Source organism: Alosa sapidissima, chromosome 16 (genome assembly GCF_018492685.1).
Source record: "Alosa sapidissima isolate fAloSap1 chromosome 16, fAloSap1.pri, whole genome shotgun sequence".
NCBI lineage: Eukaryota > Metazoa > Chordata > Actinopteri > Clupeiformes > Clupeidae > Alosa > Alosa sapidissima.
Window position 1 is genome coordinate 33,688,890 of NC_055972.1, and position 20,610 is coordinate 33,709,499.

Sequence of the window (20,610 nt, forward strand, 5' to 3'; positions counted from 1 at the left end):
ACGGTGATGCTAGGATAGACATGGTGGTTGCATAGCTTAATAAAAGTTGATAGTTAGTAGACTGTTTAAAAGCTGAATGTAGATAGTTTAAAAGTTGTTGATAGACAGTAGATAGTTTAAAAGTTGTTGATAGACAGCTAGTTTAATAGATAGTTTAATGATAGTTTAAAAGTAGACCGTTTAAAAGTTGAAGGTAAATAGTTTAAAAATTGTTGACAGACTGGAAGTTGAATGAATGTTGACATTCAAATAGTTTAATGGCTGTGTATAGGTAGATATTTGACGATAACTGAAAGTTGGAATGGCTCTAATGTTTGCTAGCAGTTATGTTAAGATTTTTAACTATGCTAACCATGCTACTTAGCTAATGTTTTATAGCAGTGCTAGCAATGCTAACCTGCTAACCATGCTACTTAGCTAACGTTTTCTAGCAGTTTAATGAATGTTGATATTCAAATAGTTTAATGGCTGTGTATAGGTAGATATTTGACGATAACTGAAAGTTGGAATGGCTCTAATGTTTGCTAGCAGTTATGCTAAGATTTGTAATTCTGCTAACCATGTTACTTAGCTAATGTTTTATAGTAGTGCTAGCAATGCTAACATGCTAACCATGCTACTTAGCTAACTTAACTAACATTTTCTAGCAGTTTTGCTAAACATGTTCTAGCAGTTTTGCTAAACATGCTAACTATGCTAACATGCTAACTATGTTAACCATGTGACTTAGTTAACCAAGCTTATCATTTTTAGTAGTTATGCTTACTATGCTAACTAGCATGCTAACTATGTTAACCATGTTACTTAGCTAATCCTTTTTAATAGTTTTGCTAAAAATGCTAACTAGCATGCTAACCATGTTGATAGACAGCTAGTGAATGTATATAGTTTAAAAGTTTAAAAGTTGAATGTAGATAGTTTAAAAGTTGTTGATAGACAGCTAGTTTAATAGATAGATAGTTTAATGATAGTTTAAAAGTAGACCGTTTAAAAGTTGAATGTAAACAGTGAACAGTTTAACTTAGAAACTTCAAACAGATCGGGTTTGTATGACTTTTCAACTTTGAAACTTTTATATTTTTTAAACTATTAAAGAAAAACTTTTTAAAAATCCCCATAGACTTAACATTGCCGATTGTGACATCATAATACGGCCGTTAAGCAATTAGAATCCTATGGCAGGTGTTCAGGCCACCTGCAGCCTCAGGCTTTAACCCTTAAAGGAGTACCGTCACACCGGTGTGACAGGAATGTTGGGAAATTAACATTCTAAAGAATATCTGGGTTCATTGAATTCAACATAGAATTTTAGAACCTTCAACTGTTGCGGAACTTAGAATGTTCAAAAACCTACACCTTTAAGGGTTAAGCATACAATCTGGGTCAATTAACCCTCTAGGCGCCACTGTCGAGTTTACTCGACAAGATGCGGTACTGAATAAAACGGCCGATTTAGTCAAATAGGGTGTCATATTTCGTTCGACATCCACTCCACTAGGTGGCAGACATGTCATACGTCATCCCCGAGTCCGAAAAAGGTCATGGTTTAAACAAAACTTTTGAGCTACAGCGCATTGAATCAGTGCGTGCAATACCGGAGCTAGTGTGCGTGTGAGACACTTAGTCAGAGCGATATTGTCAACGTTAGCGAGTATTTGCATTAGATTATCGTCTAATGGCATCAAAAAAGTTTACCTGAAATGAAGTGTTGGGTCTTCTATTCGCGGACCCTGATTCTGAAGGGGAATATCTGCCTTCAGGAAATGACGGTGATTCGTTTAGTGAGGCTTCAGATGCGTCCCTGCCTTCAATGATGCAGCTGGACAAAGTGAGAGTTTACTCCATAGTTTAGCTTACACCAAGCACAAACGTTGAATCGTTTGCCCAATGTCACTGGTGGGAATAATGTTTCACGGGTTCGGAGTGTTCATCGGGAAGTTAGCAGGGTGTTAGTGGTGTGGCGAACAAGGCTGGAGGTAGCCTAATAGCGCTAGCTTCTGTCTTTTGCCTCTCCACAATCGCGGCGACAGTAACATGGTGGAGCCTTTGTATAATGCGACTGGGTATGTTAGACGAGGTCGAAGTGCTCATAGGAGAGTTAGGGGGAAACGTAGTGGCAGTGTGGGGAGTCGCAATGAGAATGACAGTAGGCCTAGTCCGAGCTGCGCAAATTCTCTCCACTCGACGCGCGCGAGGCAGATCTGGCCATGCTGCTCGCATGGTGGAGGTGGTGACACGCTCTCTCCCTCTCCCTCTCCCCCACACACACACACACACACATTAGGTCATGCATAGTCTATCACAAGATGATGGGAATGCCGGCCCTGTATGGATAGGGATAGGGAGTCATTATCTCTACAACAAAAGGCCTGCTACATAAAAAAAAAAAATGTCAGCCATTTATTAGTAATGATTTACACTGTTGATTTGCTATCTATTTCCCTGATCATTTAGGACATACACTATGTGTTCCTTTTTGTGTGTTCATGTCCTTGTGATGTGTGTGTCTTTGTCAGCTAAGAAAAAAAAACATCAACAAAAACAACAAAAAGAAAAAAAATACTAACATTGTCTCTTGTCTTGTCTCGTCATCTCACTCCTGATCTGTGCCTTGCCGTGGCAAATGAGCTTTTGAACTAAACAGGTCTTGTCTACTTGTGTTTGTGTGTCATCTGAATAATCTATATGTGCCCCATACATGGAATCAGAGTGCCTACTGTATGTAGTAAATGGAAAATCTCTACAGCAAAAGGCCAGTCTACTGCTACATGCATTTGGTTTGTTTCGGCCATTTATTAGTAGTGATTTACACAGTTTGTTCACTACTTACTATTTACCTGAGCATTCAGTATTGTGCAATATAGCATACAGAAGGTGAGGGACATTTTGGGGAGAAAGAAGTGGTGCATTTTATCATTCAAACATGCAACTTTTCATGAAAATTCTATAATCCAAGATGGCCGCCACCATATGACGTCATAATATGCAAATTAGATATAAACATTTAATCTCTACATAAACTTTGGGTCATCCTTAATATTTCTCTAATTTACAGAAAGTCTCTATCTCTTATCACTTTTAAGATATAGCCTTTTGAAATGAAGATGTCTAAATTGATCGTTTCGGAAAAAAACCTCTGGCGCCTAAAGGGTTAAGACTACACATCCTATTCAACTGTTTCCTCTGCCCAAAACTGTTTCAAAATAAAAGTCCTCACTACAATAATCCACTGTTAAACAATGTAACTTAAACTATCATTAAACTATCTATCTATTAAACTAGCTGTCTATCAACAACTTTTAAACTATATACATTCACTAGCTGTCTATCAACAACTTTTAACTTGTCATCAACTGTCAACACTTTTCATCAACTATGACTCCTACCCACTGTAGCTAGTTAGCATGGTTAACAAAGTTAGCATTGCTAACATTTTTAGCATTTTTAGCAAAACTGCTAAACATGATTAGCTAAGTTAGCTAAGTAACATGGTTAGCATAGTTAGCATGCTAGTTAGCATGTTTAGCATAACTGCTAAAAATGATTAGCTGAGTTAGCTAAGTAACATGGTTAGCATAGTTAGCATGCTAGCTAGCATTTTTATCAAAACTGCTAAAAATGATTAGCTAGGTTAGCTAAGTAACATGGTTAGCATAGTTAGCATGCTAACATGTTAGCATGCTAGTTAGCATAATTAGCATAACTACTAAAAATGATTAGCTAAGTTAGCTAAGTAACATGGTTAACATAGTTAGCATGTTAGTTAGCATAACTACTAAAATGATAAGCTTGGTTAACTAAGTCACATGGTTAGCATGTTAGTATTGCTAGCATTGTTAGCATGTTTAGTAAAACTGCTAGAAAATTTTTAGAAAATGCTAGAAAATGTTTAGCAAAACTGCTAAACATGGTTAGCAGAATTACAAATCTTAGCATAACTGCTAGCAAACATTAGAGCCATTCCAACTTTCAGTTATCGTCAAATATCTACCTATACACAGCCATTAAACTATTTGAATATCAACATTCATTAAACTGCTAGAAAACGTTAGTTAAGTAGCATGGTTAACAGGTTAGCATTGCTAGCACTGCTATAAAACATTAGCTAAGTAGCATGGTTAACATAGTTAAAAATCTTAGCATAACTGCTAGCAAACATTAGAGCCATTCCAACTTTCAGTTATCGTCAAATATCTACCTATACACAGCCATTAAACTATTTGAATATCAACATTCATTCAACTTCCAGTCTGTCAACAACTTTTAAACTATTTACCTTCAACTTTTAAACGGTCTACTTTTAAACTATCATTAAACTATCTATTAAACTAGCTGTCTATCAACAACTTTTAAACTATCTACTGTCTATCAACAACTTTTAAACTATCTACATTCAGCTTTTAAACAGACTACTTTTAAACTATAAACTTTTATTAAGCTATGCAACCACCATGTCTATCCTAGTAGTACCGTAGTAACCATCTCTGTATTATCTGTTTTAACTATACATGATATTTTACATCACAACTTTAGCATTTTCATGCACTGGTAATTCCTTGGAATTGCATTTCTAGTTAATATTTGCGGTTGGGCGGGCGTCAATAACCGACGAGATGCGCGTTTAGGAGTTTTAATTGCACGAGAGGGGGGAGTAGTGGGGCGGTGGTAGTGTAGTGGTTAAGGAGCTGGGCTAGCGTGCAGTAGCCTGAAAGTTCACCAATGTTCCCTTGAGCAAGGCACTTAACCCCAAGTTGCTCCGGGGACAATGTGATCCCTTGTAATATAGCTGACATATGTAAGTCACTTTGGTCAAGAAGTGTCTGCTAAATGTAATGTAATGTAAAGGGAGTAGCGAGCTAGCACTCTGTTTTGTTTGGACATCAACAGAAGTGACGTACATGTATCCCCGCTATCGCTGATACAACCTTTAATGGTATACCAAGCAAATGTGAAAAGAAAAAAAAAACAATCAATCTCACCAGATCTGTTGAATAAATCAACTCAGGAGTTTGCAAAGGCATTCCTTCATGCATTATCTGGCTGATAAATGTCTAGTAACTAAATACTCAAAGGAAATCTTTTACATTTACTCATAGCTGCAACACTGAATACTGGTGCCACTTATTCAAAATCATACATGCACTTGCTACTCTCTTCAGACCGTCTCCCAGTCACCTAACGGACTCAGACCAAGTTTCCCGGCAGGAGTTGTGCACCTCTCCTGCGGGCATTACAGTATCTGGCTTGTCTGGACCGACACCCCACAACTCTCTTCTTGACTTCTTCAACTATTTGTTTTTGTCTTTCTATGATTGTGGACAGAGGTTGATGAGGTGAGGGCGATGTCCCAATCAATCTCTCAAGTGGCCCTTTCAGAGATCTTCCAAATGCCAACTCTTCAGGGGTTCGGCCTGTGGTCTCAAGGTAGGCTGCATTGATGGCAAAGTGGAACTCCCTGATCCACCCAATTCTTATGTTGGTTCCCCACATAAGAGGCAATCATCGTTTTGATGGTCCAGTTGGAACGTTTAGTGAGATTGGCTTGGGAGTGATAGCTAGTGGTCAACGTCTGGGTCACTCCCCAGGTCTTACAGAGGTTAGCCATCTCATGGCCAGTGAACTGAGGCCCAGTCTGAAACCAACTCCTGGGGAACACCAAAATGGATACATGTCTATTGGATATGTATTCCAATGGATACATGTCCATTATTAATCCTTGGCGATTTTATTCATTTGGATAACTCATCTTCAGTTGACTTCCTGTCCTTACTCTCCTCATTTAATATCATTATATATAAATATTATATACTTTTAATAAATTATTTTATATACTATATATATATATATATAAAATTATACTATATTATATATATATAAAAGATAAGATAATGGACAACATGACCAGAACACAACTGAAGTTAACACACATTTGAGGTGTAAATGTGGCCACCTTCTGATACCCAAACGCAGAGGAGTCCATTATTACGATAATACAACTGTTGCCAGACTATGTTTTGCTAAAACTGTCTTGTTTGTAGAACTACTTCTTTTCTCTCACACATTGACTCATTTCCTAACTTACAGAACAAACTAACATTACTACTTCAAAATTGCTACAGTCAAAGCCCAGTTGTTAGTTCTTCTGTTGAGCATACAAACATACAAAACAAAGTAAACATTGTTTTACTTGCTCCAAATGAAGTGTAACTGTCTTATGTTACAATGTTGGTATGCTATGAACGTCTGTCAGAGGTTTGTTTAAATATCATATTGTAATCATTATGTTATGTTTAAACGAACAATCTGATAGACGTCCATCGTAATGCTACCAAAAAAATGGAACTTAACGATAAAAGAGCGCATCACAGTAGAAAATTCAACCAAGCAGTGGTATAAATAACAACTGAAGCATTACATATGGTTAGTAGACAGTATCAGTAATAATTTCATTGCTGAAATAATCTCTTCACTATAACGTAATGCATGATCAATTTACCATTCATTATGAAGAGTTATTATAACGTCTAACCAACATTTGAAACCAGATACTTCAATCTATGCCTTTGATGAATTCATTCATGTATAACTAAAACAACCCCGAGTCTGCAAGTGGAGAATATCTGACAATCCCATCAGCTGGTTTAGAAAGTCAACAATTTTGAATATCCTTCCAGGTAGGAATTTAAATGCATTTACCAACTTGGCAGAATGTTCCACTGAAGTTGTCATGGCAGACACAGTCAAAGTCTTGCCCATCCTTTATACATTTGCCATCATTCAAACAGGGACTTGGGTCACAGGCAGCAGCTTTAAAGATACATAAAATAATAAATTAATCAATCAGTATGTTTTTTATGAATCAAAGAGACATTTGAAGTACACAAATGTCCATTGAATATTTCATGTTTCATTTAATTTCAAATACAATGAAATATGGTAGAGAGGTAGAAGTTTGTGCTAACTGCCTTGTTGCTTTACATTTTCAGTTCAGTTTAAAACGAACAACTTAGAATCCACACAACACCATTCAAGTTTAAAACTTCAAACAAAAAAGTCCAAACTTCTATCAGTCAAATTTGAACCTACTTCATGCTTTATGTTCAACATAACACTAGTCTCGCTTAGTAGGCCTAGTGCTTAATTAGCCTTTAAAAGAACATTATCAGTTTCGAAAAAACCTTCACAACACTTTATTTAGGGCTGGGTCAAAAGCACAAACTTTTAAAAATATCCTGGCATCATTTTAGGGAACAGGAGAAGTTTTCCATTGACGTAGCACATTTTAAAAGTATACACAATCTGTGTACACAGAACTTCCCCTCCCCTTACTTCCCCTGAAATACATTAATTATATTCTATAGTGACACCTTATGACCGTCCTAGGTATTAACTAGGGGGCAGAAAAACAGAAAAAAAGACACTCACTACATGGTTGATGAAACTGCACATAGTCAGTCACCTGCAAAGTCATGCTACCGTAAGGCTAATAATAACTGTGCCCTCAAACTATCGCACGTGACAATTTACTTAAAAAGGTGATTTTCTCCTCTTCTGGCGTATCGAGACAGAAGAACCATGACAACTTTGGATGCGGTTATTTTAGCCATACGTTTTGCAATACCCTCGATATACATATCGTCGGAAAGCTTAGTTTATGGCCGTTCACGTGAGGACAATAACTTAATTTTGTAAATTTTACCAAAGTGATTGGTTTCGCCTTGCAGGGTCACATATTGAGACAAGTTGTCTCATTATATCATAATGAGACAAACCCAAAGTTTCAGATGAATCACAACTGCCTAAAACAGCACTTCGACGATAAACATATTTCCACTAACACTACATAGAATCCATGATTCTTTACATCAATGTTTGTTCATATTTCAATTACTTGAAAGTTCCAGACACTCTGATCAACTACAATTAATTTAATTAATTGTGGAGGACACTGTATGGCCAAATCCAATAGAGATACTACGTCGGGAAGTGTTGGCTTGAGTGAATTGCTCTTACTTGATTCACAGTTGGGTGGCTTGAATGGTTCTTTGCACTTGCATTCATAGTATGGTGGAGTTGAAGTTAAAACACAATCTCCACGCCCACATGTCCTTTTCTTGCAAACTTTTTTGGCTGTCAATGGCAAAATAATAAATTACACATCTTCATAGTTGTATTCCTGCTTTCCTTAGAAATATGCAAAAAATGTCTTACCTTTTTCACATCTTCTACCTTTAAAAGGCTTGGGGCACTTGCACTTAAATTTCTCTCCCCTTTTCTGATCACAGATACCATTGTTGAAGCAAGGGTTTGGATCGCAAGGACCTGAATGAAGTAACAGAAATCTTGGTCTGGTTGTTTCTACCAAAATCTTCTTTAACTTGCCATCTTGGTAATATGTGTGGAGTAAGTATTTTAAGTTATCAATACAACAGTTCAAGTTTGCTTCATATAGTATATTACATAATCGTTTCTTATCCATAACCTGGGATCAGAATGAGCGACAAGTCAGTGTGTGTGAGACTCTAGGATGAGGTAGAGTCTGTAACTTAGTCTAACAATAGTGTCAAAAGAAAGAGGACGAATAAAGAATAGGATATAGCATAAAAGGTTATTGATGCATCAGACAACATCTATCATCTTTAAATCTACTGAGGTTCGGGTTTATTCAAGTAAACTGAATTACATCACACAAAAACTTACCATTGTATAATAAACAACATAGGGGTTTCATCTCTGCTAATGTACAATTTAGATAGATTACATGGATTGCAATAATAACCAGGAATCAAAGACAGAAAACACAGTCACATAGAACATAAATTCTATTGCACTGCAGTGCAGTGAAGTGATCAGAACAAGTTATCAAGTTCAGAATCAAGTTATCAAGGCAAATTTAGTCCACAAGCTGTTCAATGTCAGGAAAGTGTAGCCTAGAGTGTTTTTTAAACTGGGGGTCGGGCAGTGAGGGGTCGCAAAATGATTTGACCAACATGTTTTTTGTTTTTTTTGTAATTCACTTTTTATTGGTTTTTTACAAATACATGAGACAAAGACAAACACTGAACATCCACAAGTGAACTGGGAGGATTACAGGCAGATACTGACTAACAAAGCTATACACTATACAGTATATATTAAAAAAAAGTCTGAATGTTAGAATATCCTCATAAACAAAAGGGGAAAAAAGACATAAAAAGAAACAGAAAAACAAACCACCAGCTTACTGTATTATATCTAAATAAGGCCCCCAAATTTTCATATAGACGTCCTCCTTATCTATCATTCTATAGCACACCCTCTCATAAGAGGCAATCTTGGACATCTCATTAAACCATTCCACCATTGATATAGCTACTTGTGTTTTCCAATGGCGTAATATTATCCTGCATCCAACTATTACAGCTGTTTGGCACCATGAGGATTGATGGGCATTTAACCCGCTCCCCTGTGGTACCACACCCAAGAGACAGAGCAATGGATGGCGTACCAGAGCAGTGGTCAGCAACTTGTTGATAAAAGACATTATCTCAGACCATAGGGGGTCTATTATGGGGCAAGAGTATAACATATGTAAAAGAGTGCCGCACTCAGTGTTGCACCTCCAACACACGTCTGAGCCAACACAAGTCCTAACCGTGCCATTTTTGACGGGGTCCAATAAATCCTATTGATAATTTTATAACGTATCAACCGTGTCTGCATTTCTCTTGAAACTTTGTACCATGACTTGATTACTTGTTCCCACGCTTCATCTGGTATACTCTCTCCCATATCCCTCTCCCAGCATCTTTTTAAGCCCCCAAAATTAGGAGGCAGAGATTCCCTTAAAATACTGTAAAAGCCTGATGCTTTCATTAAAAAAAACTTTTCTTGTTCCAATCTGGTCGGTAATTCAGTAGCTGGTGCAAGTGGTGATAGTCTGAGATGTGACAGAATACAGCTTCTTAACTGTAAGTATTTCCAAAAGACCTTATTTGAAAGTCCATATTTTGCTCTTAACTGTTCAAAAGAAAAGAAAGTGTCTCCCTCAAATAAATCCCCAATGTAAACAATGCCTCGCTGGACCCAGTCGGCCAAGAAAATGTCCTTTTGCCTATCTTGAGACATTTATTGTGCCATAGTGAAGTTTGACAAGTAAAATTTGGATATAAGCTCAGGATTTTATGTGAGGCTTGCCAAGTCTCCTGTGAAAATGCCAGTATTGGATTATCATGAGGGATCTTGCCACTAGTTTGTGTAATAAAGGCCTGTACCGGGTATGGATAGATAAGGGCCCCTTCAATAGACACCCAAGCTGGAGCTATATCAGCAGTGATGTATATCTTGGATAACTGTTTTAGAAAAAAAGCATAATGATACCAGGCTATATGGGGCAGACCTAGGCCACCATCTTCTGGAGCCGCATAAAGTTTTGTTTGATTTACATATGGTTTTTTGCCTGCCCACAGAAAACCACAAACCGCTTTATTATATTTTACTAATGTAGTGCGTGGGAAGTTTAATGGTAGCATATTACTTATGTAATTAATTTTGGGAACTATTACCACCTTCAAAATATTGACCTTACCTAGAAGTGATAAGCCTAATTTAGTCCAGTTTTGGAGTATAAGTTCTATTTTTTGAATCAGGGGGAGGAGGTTGACGTCCATAATGTTATTCAATTGTGGGGTGATTTTTATGCCCAAGTATGTCAGGCCTGAAGGCTGCCATGAAAACTGCCAACCCTTTCTAACACTGGGGGGACAGACCTTGGATAGGGACATGGCCTCAGACTTTGACCAGTTGATTTTGTATCCAGACACAAGTGAAAAAGAGTTGATCAAGGTGAGAATATGGGATACTGTGGTTGATGGGCGTCTGCACAGTAGCAAAATATCATCTGCATACAAAAGCAATTTGTGTTCTTTACCCCCAGTCTTAATACCAACTATAGTGTTATTTTGTCTAATGGCAATAGCCAGTGGTTCCAGGGCCAGGGCAAATAACAGGGGGGATAAGGGGCATCCCTGCCGTGTCCCTCTATAAAGCTGAAATGCAGTAGACTGTCTGCCATTTGTCACAACAGATGCCTTGGGATTGTGATATAGTAACCTAACCCAATTAATGAAAGCAGTTCCCATCCCAAATTTCCCCAATGTCTGAAACAAGTATGCAAACTCCACCCTGTCGAATGCTTTCTCTGCATCCAGTGAAAGAGCTACAGTTACATCTGATTCTCTTCCAGCTTGCCACATAAGATGAAGAAGCCTGCGAAGATTGTCAGATGATGTCCTATTCTTAATAAAAACCTACTTGATCAGGGTGGATAAGTTTTGGCAATAACCCTTCCAATCTAGTAGCTAAGATTTTAGCGAGTATCTTAGCATCAACATTAATTAGTGACACTGGGCGATAATTGCCACACAGTTGTGGATCCCTATCCTTTTTATGAATTAGAGTTATTATAGCCGTCTGCATACTATCTGGAAGACACCCTCTCAATAAGGCATTATTGTAAACTTTCAGTAGTCTTTTGGCCAGAAGATCTGAAAAGGCCTTATAAAATTCAGCCGGAAGGCCATCTTCCCCTGGAGATTTCCCGCTCTACAGTTTCTGAATAGCCTCTTTAATTTCCTCTAGTGTAATGTCAGCTCCAATTTGTTCTTGTTCATCCTGTGATAATGTTGGACATTTCACAGTAGATAGAAAAGTGCTAATATCTTGAGAAGCAGGGTTGTCTGATTTATAAAGACTTTGATAGAATGTGACAAATAAGTTGTTGATGTCAATATCATCTGTTTTTAGTTCCCCCGTCATTCTGTATTCCTGTTATAAGTGATTGTGTATATTGCTGCTTTGCTCTCTGTGCAAGAAACCGCCCTGTCCTTTCCCCTTGTTCGTAATACTTCTGTTTACTTCTGAATAATGAATATTCAACTTTTTTCTGTAATATAGAATTATATTCCATCTTTAATTTACTCAGTTCGTGAAGTGAAGAGTGGTCAAAGTATATTGCGTGCCTATTTTCCATTTTTTTATGTCTCCTTCCAGTTCCTGAAAGCGCTTGACCGCTGTCTTTTTTAGAAATGAGCAAGTTTGAATAAGCCGGCCTCTAATGCCTTAAAGCCGGCCTTAAAGGCATCCCACTCCACAGCTGGGTCTGATACTGTGCCTTCATTGGTCCACCAGTAATACATTATCTCCCCTTTAATAGATTGCACTAAGTTTTCATTTTTGAGCATAGATGTATTAAATCTCCACCTACTGGGACGTTTTTTATTTGATTGGCCTACGCGTAGTGCCATCCCCACTGGAGCATGGTCTGATATTAAAATTGTGCCTATTGTTGTTTGTGCTGTAACAGAGATAAATGATTTTGAAATTAGAAAGTAATCTATTCTGGAATAAGAATTATGTGGGTGGGAATAAAAAGTAAACTGTTTTTCTGAAGGATGAAAAAATCTCCACACATCCACCAAATGTGTTAATTTCTTTCCGTGCCTGTGAAGGTCGTGTTATACCCCCTATATACGTTTTATCCATCGTGGGCTCCCTCACGTTGTTAAAATCCCCACCCAAGATTATATATGGATTTTCAAACCCTGTTATTACATTGCTCACCCCTACAAAAAACCCTGGCTTTTCCATTGTTGGTGCATATACATTCATAAGCGTATACTTAATGCCAAACAGTTCAACCTCTATTGCTATCCACCTGCCTTCTTCATCTGCTTGTTGTCTGAGTATTTTAATGTTGAAGTTTTTCCGAATCAAGATGGCTACTCCCCTCTGACTGGAGGAACCTGCACTCTAAAGGACTTTCCCAACCCAGTCCCTTTGCAATAATAATGAATCTTTTTCCTCCAGGTGGGTCTCTTGCAAGAAAGCTAGATCTGGATTTTTCTGTTTGAGATACCATAGAATCTTCCTCCTTTTTATAGCTGAGTTTGCACCCTTAACATTCAATGATATTAGTTTAAACAATTCACCCATAAAATATAACTAGGTGTAATCAGATACGTGTTAGCCACAATTGTTTTAAAAAACATAATAACTTCTTGTCCTGTTAGTCTACTCCCTTGTGGAAAAAGGAAACTTGAACAAAGCAAGTTAAAACGAAAAAACATTGTACACAAATACAAAACTGTCAAGAGCCCACACATAGCATTAGGCTCTCCTGCTCTACTAAACATGCTATAGTGCATCCGCATGAAAGTGTCACCTGACCCATGTTTTTATCCCAACCAATAACCTGAAGTACCTTTCAAAAAGGCAAGTCAACCAAACAATGCAATGAAAATTATGATATCAATAATCACCCTCTTGGCTACCATTCCAAGAGTACCATACTTGTAATATGCATATCTGGAGGAATGTTACTAAAATAAAATATGTAAATAGTCCCAGACATTGAAAGAGAAATTATGACTGACCATAATGAGCCTACTCATCACCCTGCGTAAAGCCCTGCGATGTAAGGAAGGTAGCTACCGCATTTGGTGAAGTGAAGGAATGCCACTTGTTGTTTACAGAAAACTTCAGCGTTGCTGGGTACTGCATGGAGTAGAGGATCCCATGTCCTCTGAGTTGCTTCTTCACACCATCAAATTTTCTACGCTGTTGTAGCACCTCTTGGGAAAGATCCTGGAAGAAGGAGAGCTTCTTGCCCTCCCATACGACTGCTTATTTTCCGTGAGCAGCCGCGAGGACCGCTTCTCTCGCGCTGAATCTCAGAAAGCGGATCAGGGGGTCGTTTCTAGAAAAGTTAGCAACGACGTTGCTTAACCACCATGGTACGACGCAACTTGCGACCAAACAACGACACTGTTACACCTGTTTCCAGAAAGCATCATACCTGTGTCGCAATTCGCAACCTCCGACGTTCGAACACCATAGTTCCAACAACGTTGTTGATGATGCAGCGATACATATAATTGGTGGAAACAGTGGAAATGTGTAATACCCCACCCCCTAGAAATGTTCTGTCACGTTCTGTCAAATGTTCTGTCGACATGTTTCTAATCTAAACCGAGTGATTAATGTTGGTATTGTCATTGCCATCAGCCAAAACCTAAACCTATTGCAAGCATATAAAACAGCACAATATGAGTCATTATTTGTGTTAAATATCTGTGTTGGAAAAAATATATAGCCTGGACAAATATCTGGGTATCCCATAGGTTATCAACTGTCTCGTGGCTTAACGGCAGCGCGTTGGTGCACTGCGCACTTGGCCGGAGTTCGCATCCTAGCTCTTCTTTTTATCTCTGAGTAGGCCTACGAGACACAACAATAGGTTTTGACCATACATATTTATGTATATAGTTACTCTACATCCAGAGTACAATAGGTAGGTATACGTCAGTCAAAAACAATTGAATCTACATGTCACACTAGTTCACCCGCAGGTAGCGAGAAGCAAGAGGACAATCTCACATCATAAGAAAATCGAACCTACAACGTTGGGATAATAAGTCATCTGCTTTAGCCACTACACCATTTAACACTGCTGTTGTTAGGGACTGTGAAGATTATAATACTAAAAGCAAGGCAATACTTTAATTAACATAAATAGCAAGAATGAGCCAAGTAGGGGAGCAGTGTCTTCATCAAAATTAAGCTACAGGATAGATTAATCATTGAGTCACGAAATAAACATCCACTTCGCAAATTTTGGTTAGGCGGTTGTGATTTTTGGTTAGGCGGTCCGGACACCAACAGGAACTACCAAGGAACGACACAAGTGCGACTGCCTAGGGGCAGTAGTTCAAACGACCAAACTTTGCGTCCTTGTTTGCGTTTGAGAGTTCGAACTACCCTTTCTAGAAACACCAAATCCAAGAACGATGCAGCAAACTACCAAGGTTGCGACGCAAGTTAGCAAACGATGCTTTCTAGAAACGACCCCCTGAGCGTGACGACTGCGACCCTTGTCTGCACTCTGCCCAACGCGGTGCACTCGCTCAATTTCAAATCCAACATTCACATCCAGCTCCAACTGTTCCGTTAGTATATCAAGCACAAAATCCTCTCAGGTCGTTACCCTCTGCTTTTTCAGGAATGCCCATCACACGCACGTTGTTCCGTCTACTGTAGTCTTCTAAATATGTGACTTTATCCTGAAGTGCTTTTAGGTTAGACCAGCGGTTCTTAAACTTTTTGCCTGGCGACCCCACAAAAAAGTATGGCGAGGTCTGGCGACCCCACTTTCCCCAAACCCATTCTAAGTCCTTACTCAAATACCCCCATCAAACGTTAAATGATGTTTTATAAACAAAGTTCGGGTGGAGCCTTCGGGATGATTGACAGCAATTAACTCACCCACTGCCGCCGCAGGGTAGGCCTATTTAAGCCGACCTCCTTTTCCATACGTCACACGCTCCGACGTTCGCGAAATCATTCAGTCTGCGTATTGTTCGCATGGAAAAGACAGCTCTCATGGAACTGGAAATCCACCCAGCGCCAGCAAGGCGTTGACCCTACCCACTGGACAGTGGCTCGCATCCGCAGCACTCTCCATTCCCGCGGCATCACGTTCCGTATGTCGGATAGGAAGTTCCATCTCCTCCGCCTTCTAACGCAGTTGGATAACCCGGTCTTTTCGCCCTCCCGCTCCCTCACTTTGTTTTCCTCCCCAGACCAGGAAGCAAGCTGCTCCTTCTGGCATCCCGACGCGGTTCCTTCCGCCGGCCATTCAGCCGGACGAAGCACACACCACCAGCCACCTCGCGAACCGGGCACGCCGACAGCACTTTCCGGCACCACACGCTTCAGAGCGTATCATTCCGCTGCTTCAGCCACAGCCACTGCCACGTCAGCGGCTCAGGCCCATTCCCGCCGCATCTCCGCCGTATTTCCGGGTCCAACCCCACTTCTCCAGACGGCCCCGGTAGCGACAGCGTCGCTACTCCCCCCCACTCCTTCTTTCCTTCCCCCATCCACCTCCCCTAGCCAGGACTCGGTCCAGGCCTGCCCCACCTCCAGTCGTTCCGACGACTGCTCCCTCCCTCCCCCCTCTCCCCCCTCTCCCCCCTCCCCTTTCCATTCCGGGAGCCACGTCTGTACAGCACGCCTCAACTCACGAAGCGTCAGCTCGAAGAGTCACCTCACTAGCTCCCCATCTCTCTTATGAGTTAGCGAGCACCTGGTCTCAGCCGGCGCCGATAGCGACAGCGTCGCTACTCCCCCCTAACCCTCTTTCCTTCCCCGTCCCACTTCCCGCGACCCTGTCCCAGGTTGCTCCCCTTCCGGTCGCGTTAGCGACCGCTCCCTCCCTCCCCCCTTTTCTCCCTTCCCATCTCTTCCCCGGCTCCGCGCTAGACCAGCCCGCAGCAGCGGGTCATCAGCACTCAGCGAGTGCTTCGGACCACGACGTCCCGTTCCGGCAGCAAAACTATTCTTTAGCCACAGCACAGGCCCTGCCACCGCCTCCTCACGCTGCAGCATTCGAACCACCACCCGTCACAGCGTCCACCAGGAACCTCATCTTGTCAGGTGCAGACGTAGACCTTTCTACCATTCTTCCCTCCCTTCCTATTCCCTCTCATAACCGGGATCTAGTTTGCGGCGAACTGGTTTTTCTCTAAAAAATTCTGGCCCAGCATCAAAAACCCTGTCATTTCCCGAGTTCACCGTAGCTTTTACCAACTACACAGAAGTCGTCTGTTTCGTGTTCTCCAGTCGACGCAAATGACTAAGCTAAATGACTACCTGGCCATCATCGCCGGCCTAGCCGTATCCTACGGTAGAGCTCATTTTCATACGTAGGCTACCACCGGCTGTTTTCAGCAAAATGCGCTGCCAGAGTCGGCCTCTGGAACTAAAACCCCTACTGGGGCGCGCTCGATATGGAGCTCCATAACCGCGTTTTCCTAGGACTTAAGCCATCTTGTCCCCTCTGCAATAGCCCCAGTCACGGCGCGGTCGAGTGTCCACTAGTCAACTCATTCCCCAGGGCCGCCCTTTCATCTCGCATCTCCTAAACTGCGCTCAGCAACCCCATCTCTCGAAGACGTCGTATCTCTAGATGCCCAGTGTCTGGCCGATATCAAACTCTGGAGGATGTTTTAGACGAATGGAATGGTCTGTGCACGTTCTACGACGACTGCCAATCATCTCCAGAAGAGCTCCAGTTGTACACCGACGCAGCCCCCTCAACAGGCTTCGGAGGCTTTTTCAAAGGGCGCTGGTTTGCATCCCCGTGGCCACTAGAGTTCAGAGAGCTAACAACTGGAAACGAATCGTCAGCCGTGTTCGAACTCTACCCCGTAGCCATCACGGCCCTACCTGGGGGAATGAGTGGACCTCCAAGAGTGTGATAATCCACAGCGACAACGAAGCCGTAGTGCACGTCATTAATAACGAGCTCAAAATCGCCTGCGCTTTCCCCTCTTAGTAGGCGTCTAATCTGGATAGCAGCCAGCTACCAGCTTATTATAAGAGCCGCGCACGTCCCCGGTTGCCACAATGGAATTGCTGACTCTCTCTCTCGTCTTAAATTCCAGAGATTCAGAAGCTCGGCTCCAGAGGCGGACCCGTACCCTACTCCACTCCCCAGCTTTTCGGAGACCATCTTCCCATAAACCACCCCCTCAGCTATCTTCAGCCCATCACGGCCGACCTAGCCCTTCAAGCCCTCGCACCCAGGACCATGCAGTCCTACTGGACTGCTTGGTCGTGCTTCAAACAGTTCCACGCAAAGCACTCACTACCATTTCCCAGTTTCGATGCAGTCACCATATCATCATTTATCACCTACGCCCACACTTCACTCGGGATCAAAGTTTCTTCCATTAGAGTCTACCTAGCTGGCATTCATTTCTTCTACAAACGCCCCCACGGCTCCGAATGCCCCTTCTCCGACACCAGGATAGGCTTGTTAATTAAAGGTATCCGTAGGCAACATCCAGTCCCCCAAGACTCCCGCCTTCCCATTACCTCAAGCATTCTCGCCACCCGCCTCGCTACCCTTCGCAAAGGGTCATGTCACCGCATTCCGATTCCACCATCTCCGTTATGTTTCTACTGGCCTTTTTGGGCTGCTGAGATGTAGCGAGTTTACATGCCCTTCGTCTCTCTTCATTCCCGATGTCCACCCGTGCATCGCAGATCTAGAGCAGCTAGACCAAGACACCATTCGATTTACCATCAAACAGAGTAAAACCGATCAGTCCCGAAAAGGACACTCCATATCCATTTAACTCCGCCTCAGATCTTCAGCCTTTCCAATACCTATCTCACTACATCTCATATCGGTCAGCTCAAGCTTCGTCTACTAGCCCGCCCTTCGTGTCAGACGAAGGGCTACCCATCACTCGCCACAGATTCCAGACACTCTTAAAAACAATTCTAGTCAAATCTGGTTTTCCCGCGGATCGCTACTCCGCACACTCCTTCAGGATAGGAGCTGCCACAACAGCTGCGCTCAACGGCTTATCGGAGCAACAAATTAAAATACTGGGCCGTTGGTCCTCGGATGCCTACCAGTCTTACATCCGCTCCAATCTAGCGGATTTACGACTCGCTCAGCAAGCACTTATGTAGTTGGTAGCGGCCTTTCTCTGTGATCTTTTGGGGTGCAAGCGGTCATCGCTCTATCGCGATATCCGCTCCAGGCACTCCAGGACCACGGACAGCTACCTTGCCAAACACGCACTTCTCCCATACATTCTAGTCTAGCTGAAGCAATCATATAGAAGGGCGAACTAGTGAACAACTAAATCAAGCAAAAACTAGAAAGCAAAGTCATTTGTTTTATTTACTCCATATGAACAAGAACCGAGAAAACCAAACAATCACGATTAAACAAGTGTAGGCTGCCGCCATATCAGATCAGAGCGCTATGTGCGTAGCGCGCGCACACACAAGCACGCACACACATACACAGCAGCATTAGGCCTACAACGTTACATTAATTATATTTATGGCGATAACAATAACAATATTTTTTTATTTACCTTTTCTGGTTTACTATCTTTAACAATTTCAATGGGAAGGGTGGGCATGCTTCCGTGAACATAGCAAGTTAATTCTAGGAGGAATGCTGCATACGGCGACACGGAGATTTTCCTCCACGGTGCTGAGCCGACATCTGCATTTTGAGATGTCGTTTCATTTTGACAGGTTTTAAGCTCTCATTCGCCAGAACATCACTGCAAATCACACATTGTGGGTGGTCGAGGTTATCTTTAACTTGGCAAGTGAATGCATATTTCAGAAATTCTTTCTGATAAAGCCGACGCGCCGTTTGTTCTTTTTTATTCTCACCGGCTGCAGACTTGTCCCATCTGAGGATCACGGAGGAGTAGACGCACTGGTAGATGGCACTTCCGAGCTTTTGTTAAATTTTTTAAGCAGCCACCTGTCCATTTTGGCTAGTAGGCTACCTGTCTTTTGTTTTGTTTTACTTAAAATAGCGGGAACAAGTTGAGTTTGTCAGCGGACCAGTAGTCCATAGACTGAACCAGATCTCGTTGAAAGATGAAAACATTTCTCTCTCTTCTCTTAACTGCGTGTAAATAAGAAAAAGGCAGAAAAGGCCAATATTATTTTCCTTTGTTTCACCTAATAATAATTTCAGACTGAATACAGAAAATAATTGGCGACCCCACGGAAGTTTTTGCTAGTTTAAGAATCACTGGGTTAGACAAAGCAGAGTCTATGCTAGCCCCTCGGCTGTAGCATCTTCCAGGTCTGAAATTCTGGTTTCCGCCTCCGACATCCTTGAACCCAGCGACTCAACAGTAGCTTAGTTTGCAGCTTTTCCATGCCTGTTTTCATACTGTTCACATCTGCCGCTATACCTTTCAAGAGATTTTTGATGCTGGCAAGCTCTGCCTTAGTATCGTCAGATGTAGCTTCTTCCTCCATCTTGCTTTCAGGCGTTGTGAGCTTTTTCTGTTGCTTTGCTGTGCAAGTAGGGTTATTTTTTTGTTCGTTTGGCATGATTTATATCACGTTGTTGTTTAAGAGATTGAAAGATTACTTTTTAAGGGATTTCTTGCAGTAATAGCATGGGGAAGGAAGGTCAAGCCGAGCGGAGCCAAAAACTATGCAGCCATGCTGGTGTCACGCCTTCCCGGAAGTCCCTTGACCAACATGTTTAAAAACTGGGATATTCAGTAGTCTTGATGTAGGCTTACATTCCACAGTGTTTCCATAATCTTCCTCCGAAAGTGGATGCTCTGTTGTTTACTCAAACTCAAATCTCTACCTGTGCCTCTTGCAATGACAAGCTTGAAGTTGCTGTACACAAGCTTACCAGTGACAGACAGAATGCAGCCACTGTTCTTTGCCACTGTAGTGCTAGTCATGTTGTGAAAAACTGAACATAATGTTGAAATAAACATAAATGTGTTAAATTAATACATAACACTTTGTTTTACCTCTTAGGTCCTGAATCTCTAACAACCATGTTCCATCATGTTCATCATCATCATCATCACTTGGGTCCTCTGGAAAATCTCGAAGCAAGTCTGGGAAATATAATGCTCATTTCAGTTACTTCAAGTAGCTTACCTGCACTGGCATAACAAGATACACTATATTGCCAAAAGTATTAGGTCATCTGCCTTGACTCGCATATTGTAAAAGCACCAATTACCGTCCCTTTCGTTCGAAAATTCTAAAACA

General features: G+C 41.4%; 1 protein-coding gene across 1 annotated transcript in view; it reads right to left on the minus strand.

Moving 5' to 3' along the window:
- The window catches only part of LOC121685478 (hyaluronan-binding protein 2-like), a 96,541-nt gene that overhangs the window by 59,976 nt on the left and 15,955 nt on the right, over positions 1-20,610 (minus strand). Inside the window, exons 3-6 of the mRNA XM_042066042.1 lie at positions 20,364-20,453; positions 8,212-8,322; positions 8,014-8,130; positions 6,697-6,807 (exon numbers count right to left, since the gene is read on the minus strand). Of these exons, the coding sequence (XP_041921976.1) occupies positions 6,697-6,807; positions 8,014-8,130; positions 8,212-8,322; positions 20,364-20,453 (429 nt within the window). The remainder of the gene's footprint in view (positions 1-6,696; positions 6,808-8,013; positions 8,131-8,211; positions 8,323-20,363; positions 20,454-20,610) is intronic.